The sequence below is a fragment of the Populus trichocarpa genome, chromosome 18 (assembly GCF_000002775.5).
Source record: "Populus trichocarpa isolate Nisqually-1 chromosome 18, P.trichocarpa_v4.1, whole genome shotgun sequence".
Taxonomy (NCBI): Eukaryota; Viridiplantae; Streptophyta; class Magnoliopsida; order Malpighiales; family Salicaceae; genus Populus; species Populus trichocarpa.
In genome coordinates, this window is record NC_037302.2 from 12,668,106 (window position 1) to 12,678,220 (window position 10,115).

At 33.0% G+C, this 10,115-nt stretch overlaps 1 protein-coding gene across 7 annotated transcripts; it reads left to right on the plus strand.

The window, feature by feature from the left end:
- Nucleotides 1-4,538: 4,538 nt before the first annotated feature.
- On the plus strand, nucleotides 4,539-9,357 carry LOC7489450 (reticulon-like protein B21). 7 transcript variants are annotated; one of them, XM_052448961.1, is made up of 11 exons: nucleotides 4,539-6,064; nucleotides 6,101-6,136; nucleotides 6,173-6,347; nucleotides 6,448-6,516; nucleotides 6,620-6,722; nucleotides 6,835-6,909; nucleotides 7,001-7,148; nucleotides 7,245-7,314; nucleotides 8,256-8,321; nucleotides 8,764-8,886; nucleotides 8,995-9,357. In XM_052448961.1, exons 1-11 carry the CDS (start codon nucleotides 5,009-5,011, stop codon nucleotides 9,171-9,173), a joined length of 2,100 nt encoding a protein of 699 aa, XP_052304921.1. In that variant the 5' UTR covers nucleotides 4,539-5,008; the 3' UTR covers nucleotides 9,174-9,357. The 7 variants fall into 7 exon arrangements, with proteins under 7 accessions (XP_052304921.1, XP_052304920.1, XP_052304918.1 ...); XM_052448960.1 differs by lacking the exon at nucleotides 6,101-6,136 and having other exon boundaries at nucleotides 4,540-6,100; XM_052448958.1 differs by having other exon boundaries at nucleotides 4,540-6,064; nucleotides 6,101-6,347.
- Nucleotides 9,358-10,115: the final 758 nt, after the last annotated feature.

Genomic DNA, 10,115 nt, shown 5'->3' on the forward strand with positions numbered 1-10,115 from the left:
TTTACTGCTACTGTGTTTTACCCGATCATTTCAGTATATTCCAGTAATTTATAAATAAAAGCAAATAATTGGAAATTAGAAGGGGAAAAAAAAACAGTCGTTCAGCTGGGCTGTCATCTGTGTACTGTGCACAAATATGGAGACATTTTACGGGGAAGAATATTGGATCGTGGTAGACACGATTTTTCGGGGGCATGGACATATCAGTAGAACGAAGATCACGTGCCTTAAACGGCACGTGCTGCCTGCCACAAATGAAATCCCAAATTATACACAGCTGAGCTGTCTATAGGATTTTTCACCCTATTTAAGAAGTCCCGATGCACATCCCCAGGAAAAAAGACCTCCTTCCACGACTCTCATGTCAGCCGTCGCCACCTGTCTCCGCCACCGCTTCCCCCAATTACATTACTTTGAATTATCGAATACATGCCAAGATTCTGTATTTAATCGGAAAGATGAAATCAAATCATGAATGTACGTAAGTATAATTTACATTGAACAATTATTAAAAAGGAAAATATTATTCAAGAGATCGAGTACACGACAACAAGTTGTAATATTTAAGCTTAGTTGTGTGTGTAGAAGTAAAATAATTCAATAAAAGATTATACCACGAAGAAATCTTTCTTCTTTTTTTACCCCCCTAATATTGCCTGTAATATAAAAGGCATGGCTCTTTTACTATTGACGTTTCTATTGTCTCCTCACATTTCATTATAGATTATAATAATGAGTTTTTTAAAAAAATTTAATTTGATTCTTTAACTTTTTATTTGCACAATTGAGCCATTTTAAACCCAAATTGAAACTCAATTGCATATTTTTTTAGGGGTGAGAGTTGAATTGAAAAATAAAGGACTGAAGTGAGAAACACGTGTAATATAGGTCATGGCTTTAAAATATTTTTAAGAATTTCATTTTTTCCTCTAGTTTTTTAGCTATTAGGTGACCGATCTCTATAATTTTAAAAACATACATTTTGATATTAGACTTTATTTTTATTTTTTTTTAGTCATTTTGTAAGCAGATAAGAGAGAAGAGATCATCAGATTCCAACTTAGAAAAAGAAAGTTGTTGTTAGGGAATATTTAGGCCACCAAAATAGTCTATTTTTAAATAAAAAAGTTGCATGTGATGAGGGGGATTAAGATTATGTGTTTTTTACCTTGAAAATATCTATAAAAACATAAATGAGCTCGGGAAGTTTTTTAGATTCAGGTTGATTTTAGAATTTTGTTTTGTATTTTTTGAGGTTATGGATTGGTTTGACAACGCTTATATGGTGTTTTTTAGATGTTTTTTTTGTCGAAAATGGGTTTATGTGTAATAAAGAAATAACCTTGTTTTTTCGACTAAACTAGTGGCCGGATTTTGAAATTAACAAACGACGCGTCGTCTTTTTTATTTTGACAAAGAATGGGGCGGACGATGTGTCGTCCGTCCCATTCACTTCAAAAAAAAGAGAGGCATGTGCACGTGGGCCTAGACTTGTAGGCCCGCGCGTGGGGCCCTTCTTTATGGGCCAAACATTGGGCCTATCTTACCAGGCCCATAACACATGGCCTCCCTCTTTTCTATTTTCTTTTTTTATAATTTTTTTTAAAATTACTACTTTTGTAAATGTATTTTTCAAAATAATTTTTTATTTGTGTTTTGATTAATATTAATTCTCAATGATTTTTTTGGTTTATTTAGTCTTTTTAAAATAACAATTTTTTTTTAATTACATAGAGCGTTTTTAATTTTCTTATGAGGTTGATATGGTTCATTTATATTTTTTTTCATATATTTTACATAGATTAAATTTATTATTAAAATACAAACATTTATTTTTTTACAAAATTTTTAATTTATGCAGCCTTGCATGAAATTTTTTTCCTTTTATTTTATTCAATAAATTTTATGCGTGTATCGATTTTCATAAATAAATTCATTAAACACAACTATGTAAATAACCCGTATTGCGATATTAAATATGTTGGCCTATACTCATCTCTCAATTTTTTCAGTTTCTCTTTTGGTTATTGTTAATGATTTTTTTTATTTACATAAATGATTATTGGTCTATTTAATTAGATACTTGTATGAGTTTTTTAGTTTATTCTTTGAATTTTTTTAGAAAACAGGTTGTATACCTAGAATTTTTTTAAAATAAAAATTTACAACATGTGATAGCGCGCGGGTCAAATAGTTATATATATATGTAAAAAAAGATAGATTTGGTATATTTGTTTCTGCATTTTAAAATTGTTTTTGAAAAAAATTAAAATTATTTTATTTTTTGCTTTAAAATTAAAATTAGCGTTTTTAAATTATTTTGATGTGTTGATATTAAAAATAATTTTTAATAAATAAAAAAATATTATTTAATATACTTTCAAATAAAAAAAAACTTTAAAAATTACTATTCTCACCCTCTGAAACAATTATTTACAATGTAGAAGCAGGAAATTTGTGTCGGTGAGAGAGAAGCTTGACATTGTCGTCGCATAAAGACAACCAGACGTATGCTTTGGACTCGCATATGATCATAGCATCTTAAAAGAAGGGGAAAAGGTTGGCAGTGCACCCCTCCTGTTGCCAGCAGGTCTTGCTTTCCCTTTGGATTCATGCACTCAATCTTACGCCAAACATTTTCTTCCCGGCCAATGCACTAGCCTTTTTCATGTTGTTTTTAGACCCAAACTCGACTCAGTCCGATACAAGATTTGGTTTAATTCAGAAAATTAAAAAAAATGTTAAAAATGCTTCTTTTTTTCTTGGCATACAGTCAGAAGCAACACACTAACCTGCGATTTATAAAATCCATGTCTAATTAGGTTTAGCATAAAACCATAAAATTAGGTTCAAGAAAACTGAGTCTGGCAATATACCAAACCTATATCTACTTGAATTCAGCTCATAACCATATTTAAAGGTGTTGAGATAAACACATATTATTTGAGCTTAATATTTCGCTAAGCATATAAAAATAGATATAAATGTAAACCTTACACACCTATCAATAAATTCCAACCTTGTTTTGAGCTTTCTAAAAGGATTTAAAGTCAAAATTCATTTCTCATCAAAGTGTCATAAATATCATCCATCAAGAAGGCATATATATTCCCTTCCCAATATGAGAAAATTCAAACGAGTGAGTTCAGACTTACATATAGGTTTATTTTTACATTTCAAAAATGTTTTTGAAAAAAATTAATTTTTATTTTATTTTTTTCTTTGCTTCAAATTAATTTTTTTAAAATGCTTTCAGGTTATTTTGATGTGCTGATGTTAAAAATAATTTTTTTTAAATAAAAAAATATTATTTTAATACATTTCCAAGTAAGAAACACTTTAAAAAACAACCTCAGCCATAATTCCAATCCCGTCCGAGCATAGTTTACTTGTTTGCTAACCATTGAAGGAAATTGGCAGCCACATTCATTTCATGCCCTAAAATGACCGCACAAATGTAGAACTATTTTCCCAAAAAACAATAGTGATTGAGACATTTTCAACCTAACAGCTGGTTAATTTTGCATAATGACCACCCTGGATAGTGCTAGGGCGCCCCCTTAAGTTACCAGCTATTTGTTGCCGCAGGCAGCTTAGGACACCATGCAATTGCAAGTAAAGAGATAAATGAATAGGCTTCATATTCCTTTTTTTTTCTGGCTAGCTTTCATTGCAGCACAAACTAGCTATACTGGAGAACACATCAATGCTCTCCAATATATTATCCTGATGTTTTTTAATGGTTATAATATTGTGTTGATGTAAAAAATAAAATAAAAAAATATTATAATATATTTTCAAGGAAAAAAATCTTTTAAAAATATTAAAAATCACGCTATCAAAGACATCAAAGTTGGTAAAAGAATAAAGTAAACTTGTTTTGGGTTAAAAGTGGTGTACAAACATGTGATTTTAGAGCTACTTTATTGTAGTTTATTCATTAGGTAAACTACTCAACGTTTGACTACCACCGGCAATTTTATAGCTGTTGTTGTTGTTTTATATGGTACCATACTATATGGTTAAATAAATGGGAAAAAAACACCGATAATAAATTGACATTTATTCCATAGAAAGACCAATTTCACCTATCGGATTGGGTTTGAAGAATTTTGCGGTAGTTTTCAGTTTTCACACCACTTAGCAGTCAAGGCCCTTTCAGTTTTCACACCACTTTCACCTATCAGATAAACGTTTAGATGCCAAATTGCAGGTCGTGACTGTCACACAGTCCAGAATCGTTTTTCGATGAGGTAGTAGGTAATTAGTTCAAGAATGTGTCAAAGCAAAATCATAGTTTAGTGCAGGCCCGTTCCTTCACATTAATGACCAGTTAAAACACTTGAATTTTCGAATTTAGGGGTATACATTGTTTACTTTGGCAGATGACTAATGCTTTAACAAATTGTAGCTTTCAACACCACATGAATTTTTCTTTTGCCTTTAGCTTCCGGACAAACTAGCTGAATTACACCTAACAGGACAGCTTTGACACAGATTTAATGGCAGCGTCTCTATTTGCATGTGAGACCAATGAGTTTGAGGGTTTTAAACCTCGGTTACAGTGCTCTTCACTTAGATCCTTTGACAAAAAAAGTGAAAGAATAAGTACTCCTCGAAGAAAGAAAGGAAAAGCAGCAAAAAGGAGAGAGAGGTGATCGTCCTTAACACCCAAATCATTTAACCCCACCGATTTTACTCTCTTTCTCTTCCCTTTTCCATTAGTATACAGAGAGACCCAACAAAATTGTACACTAGTGAGAAAAAGCTTAGTAGTAGCAACCAACCCCCACCACCTTTTATCGTCTCTTAGAAGACAATCTTCTTCCTTTCTCTCTCTGTCTTCTCTTTCTCTTTGCAAAAGCTAAAGGGATCCCAATGTATCTATCTAACATCACCAACAAGTGATATTTCTTGAGCTTAAAGACTCATAATCATTATTATCTATCATGACCCAGTTGCACATGGTTACCTTTGCGAAGGGTAGATAGGATAAAAAGGGTCCAAAATGGATGTGGGTAGGAGAAGAGCTGGGGTTAAAACTAGTGTAGTAGCAGGTTCTGTGTGGGAGAACAGAATGAAACTTGATGAAGTTAAAGGTGGAATTAAGGTATTTAATGGAGAAGAGAATGTTGAAGAGAGTAGAAGTAGTAATGGAGATGTTGGAAAAAAGATGGTAAAGAGAGGACAGACTGGTACAAGTGCTAGTGTGGCTATGAGTGGCAAGAGAAAGACTTGGAAATCTGAGAGCTTAGATGGTCCAATTCAGATTGCAAAGGGAAAAAATACTGAACAGCTCTGTAAAGAATTGAGTGTTTCGGTTGATGGAATCAAGAAAAATCCAGTTCAGGCAAGAAGGGGAAGATCTGAAGGGAGTAATAAGGTGCTTAGCTTGTCAGTTGATGGTATTGATAAAAGCTCAATTCAGGTCAAGAAAGGAAGTAAAGAGCTTGATGGGATTGTAAGAAGTCCAATTCAGGTCAAGAAAGGAAGATCTGAACCAAATAAGGAGGTTGGTGTTTCTGTTGATGGAAATGAGAAAAGCCCGAGGCAGATAAGGAAGCAAAGATCTGATATAAAAGAGGTTGTTGAATATGATGTAGAATTGAGGAAAGTAAAATCTGATTCTGTTAAGGTTGCAGAGCAGTCTGAAATAGGTAAAGATCCTGTACTTGACGGTGGGGTTGAAAGGAATTCAGTTCAGTTAAGGATGGCGAAGTCAGAAGCTGACAAGGTACTGGATGAATCTGTTAATGGAATTGAGAAGAGCCCACCTGAAATTGAGGAGACTGGATCTGAGGAAACTTGTAAAGAGTCTGGTGTGTGCCAGGAAAAGGTCATTTCTATCAGTGAAACCACTGAGTCAGTAGAGAAACCACCTCCCAAGCTTTTGGTAGATAATCCTCCTCCTCTTGATGATGACGATGATGTTGTTATTGATGGTGATGAAGATATTGAGGGAGATGAAGATGAGGAAGAAATCGAAGAAGAAATTGAGATTCAGATTGAAAAGAAAAGCTTAGATATTAAGGAGATTAACATAGCAGAAGAGAAGCCTAAGAAGGTGGAAAAAAATGTAGCAGAACAAAAGCCTAAGAAGGTGGAATCAAATGTAGCGGAACAAAAGCCCAAGAAGGTGGAAACAAATGTAGCAGAACAAAAGCCCAAGAAGGTGGAGATTTGTATACCAGAACAGAAGCCTAAGAAAGTAGTGAGTGAAGTGAAAAAAGTTCAGCAATTTAACAACAGAACAGCACCAGCTTCTTCGATTGTGAATAAACAACCTCCTCCTGTAATAAAGAGAGCAACTCTTTATCAAAATCTTGCAAAGGCTGCTCCTAATCCATGTAAGTATGCTTTACTGATTCATTAAGTTATTGCGTTTGTTGGGATTGCTTCATTTTTTTTTCTGGTATGATCTGATTGTTTTACCATGTCTTCTGCCAGCAATTCCAGTTGCTAATGAATACCAGAATTTCAAAGAAACTCGTAGACATAGCAAGCTTCAAAATCTAGGTGAGTTTTCATTTCTTGGGAAAGTTAGTTTCTTTTTATTATTTTCTTAATCAATTTGTTTATTGAAATTCTCTCAATTTTGGCAATCTTTGAGAATTTTCAGTGGATCTAGTAATGTGGAGAGACGTATCAAGATCTACATTAGCCTTTGGAATGGGTACATTTATCATAATCTCATCCTCCTATACTAAAGACCTCAATGTCAGGTGCAAATAAAACACGAACACTGAATTCAATGTTGGCCTTTGTTTACTGTATTTCCTCTGCTTTAAAACAGAGACCTATATACTAAACTCTGCTTGATCATTTCTTTTGCAGTTTCATTTCTGTGATGTCCTATCTGGGACTTGTTTATCTTGCTACCATTTTTCTGTATAGATCGCTTATTTGCAGGTAGTCAACAAATTAAGATTAAAAAGAACAGCCGATTAGATAGTCCCGAGCATTGGTTTTATTTATATTTCTTTTTTTCCTTGAAATTCAGGGGAGTCATAGATATAGATGATGATGGAAGCTATGTGCTGGGTGAGGGTGAGGCAATTTGGTTGTTAAAGTTGGTTCTGCCATACTTGAATGAGTGCTTGTTGAAAATTAGAGCCCTTTTTTCTGGTGATCCTGCAACTACAATGAAGGTAAGTTCCCTCATTTGAGTTTAATTAGCTGGATCTTGTTTGGACCTCGAGAAACATTCAAATAGTTATGAATAATGAGTCTGTGAACTATGGCAGATGGCTGTGTTGCTCTTTGTTTTTGCCAGGTGTGGCAGCTCCATCACCATTTGGAAGATGGCAAGATTGGGTAGGTTTCCTTTCATTTGTCTAATTTCAGAAATTTAGAAATTATAAGAGAATAAACAGCTTTTTTAAAGAATCCGTGGGGCTGCGTTTGCACTATAATTACTATAATTTCAACAATTTTTATTTTTATTTAAAATTAATTTTTTACATTTTTACAATGTTTTGATATGGAAATGTTAAAAATAATTTTTTATAAATAAAATAATTATTTTAATATATTTTTAAAATAACCGTACACTCTTCATTAGCATTTTTTTGGGATTCGGAAGATACTTTTGGGATTGGGACGATAGTTTTGACATAATTATCAATTCCATTTCTACAAGCGTAAAGCTGTCTTTTCAATATTTTTAAGTGGTTGGTGGCAGGGATAGGTTAAAATAAAATTGAGGATATAGTTAATTCGGTGTGATCTGATGAAAAATTTAAGTTATATATAATTTATTTTATTCTATTAAAATATGTTAGTCTTTTAAAAAAATACATCATCTTAACTTGTTTTAAAAAATTTAAGGATAATTGAGTTAATATGTCATATATATGATTCGGATCTTGTGCTAGGTGGCCACCAGGTTAGGTTTAAAAAGTATTTGGTATAATTTTTATTTTTATTTTTATTTTTAAAAGCTTTTTAAAAGTGTTTTTGGCTTTAAAAAGGTTTTAAATTGATATTTTTTATGTTTTTTATAATTTTAATGTATTTATATAAAAAAAATTAAAAAAAATCTGAAAAAATATTATTTTAATATATTTTAAAATAAAAAACTATTTAAAAACCAAAAGGGTTCCTTCGGTAGCACATGCTAAAGGAAATATACATTAATTTCTACAGTCTGCTCTAATTATTGAAGCTTCTTGTTGGCAGCAAAACACAAGGAGAACTGCTAAATTCCCTGCATGTTGTTTCACTTTTTTTCGCTTACTGAAACTATGCTCGTGCAGGCTTTTTTGGAGTCTTCACTGTACCAAAAGTCTGCTCTTCCTACTCCACACAGTTAACTGCTTATGGTAAATCCTTGAATTATTACCTCACTAGATCACTCCACACTTGCACCGGTCATAGTTTACCCTACTTGGGTTGACCTTGTAGAGTTGTAGTGACTGGCAGATCTTCGTTTTTATCCTGTAACGGCTCTATTGATTGATGCTGTCTCCTCCATTGGAGGATCTCGAGAAAGGAAATGAAGAGCGTCTTAGAATCCATTTCTGACCATCTCCATCATAATATCATTTATCTCTAGTACTGGATGCTAATTTGGCCAGCCATAAGGTACAGAGGAGATTAAAGTGTAGGGCCATCCTCATAATATCATCTCCCCTTTCTTGTAGGGCCATCAGAGAGCATGGCTCCTCTGTCATCACTTACGTTTTTTTATTCGACAGTATGAGATTGTCGTAAATTATTCCAGATATGGATCTTGATTTTCTTCAAAATAAAACCCAATTGAAGGTAAATTCTGGATTCGACGATTTCGTGATGCTTGGGAATCATGCTCGCACAAGAAAGCCGTGGCCTTGTGCATCTTCACCCTCGTATGGAACCTCTCTTCAATGGTGGCTCGCATCTGGGCAGGTAAAAGCAACCCTCTCTCTCATCTTCTTTTCCTTTTTTTATTGGCCACGATGTAAGAAATTAAACTACACTTTGTTGCCATGCAATGCTGATGCACTGTTTTTGCAGTGTTCATGATGTTCGTGGCCGTCCGATATTATCAACAGACGATGGAGAGAGATGATTGGGTGGTGGAGGAGGAGGTGGACACAGAAGCTGATGGAACGTGGCATGGAGACATTGCAGGACAAAGACAAGGGAGTGGTCCCACTTCCGTGGAAGTGAATAAAGTGAAAAAGGGATCCTAAGAAGATTGGTTGTAATATTGTATTAATCGATGTGGTGTGATACGAAAATAATAATAATAATTATTATTATTATTAGTATTATTGTTTTGATATAGCTCAATATTTTACTGTAAATATGTTGCTTTTGGACATGACTAACAAGCCTTAATGGCAAGTTGGCAAATAATTATCTTTCTTGGTTCAATTCAGATTTGTCATAAATTATATAAAATATCCAATAAATAATGATTAATTTCATATTTATTGTTCAATAAAATACTATAATTTTTAAATACACATAATTTATTGAGCGCTAGTACTATATATTTTCAGTGCAATTCTTTTTTAAAAGGGTGGGAAAATCATATATAAAAGTCGATATTAAAAACTCGATGGATATAGCTTTAGGTTTAGGTTCGGAATAAAATGACAAAAAAAAAATAATCCGAGAGATGTCAATTAAAATAACCTAAAATCAAGAAAATTCCCGTATCTTTTTGCAAGCTAGTATATAATTGCTAAAGTATTACTAAATGTTGAAAGATCACTGTAGTTTATTGCAAAATTGTCAAACCTTGACGTTGTGGGTTAAATTTTTTTTGTTGGTTGAAGTTGATGTTGCATTGCTAGAACAAACGTTGTTAGATACTTGTATTTATTAGGAGAGTTGTTGGATTAGAGTGTCTTTGGCAGTGTGGTAGTGGTTGCTTTACAAATAATTTTTCTTACCGAAATGCATGCCAATGATTTTTTTAATTTTTTAAAAAATTATTTTTGACATCAGCACATCAAAACGATACAAAACATACAAATCATATTAAATTTTAACAAAAAAAAATTTGAATTTTTTAGAAATGCGGTTTGCACCACGTTCCCAAACGATTTCTTAAAGGAGCGTGAGTCGCTCTCTCATATATTGAAGTCTTATCGGTCATAAAAAGAGTTTTTATAAAAATAAAAAGA

What these genes read in the sequence shown, in the direction of transcription:
- LOC7489450 (XM_002324509.4), top strand. Translation starts at nt 5,009, where the DNA reads ATGGATGTGGGTAGGAGAAGAGCTGGGGTTAAAACTAGTGTAGTAGCA. An exon ending in ACTAAAGACCTCAATGTCAG is followed by an intron (nt 6,723 to 6,834) that starts GTGCAAATAAAA and finishes TTTCTTTTGCAG; the next exon opens with TTTCATTTCTGTGATGTCCT. An exon ending in CACACAGTTAACTGCTTATG is followed by an intron (nt 8,322 to 8,763) that starts GTAAATCCTTGA and finishes ACCCAATTGAAG; the next exon opens with GTAAATTCTGGATTCGACGA.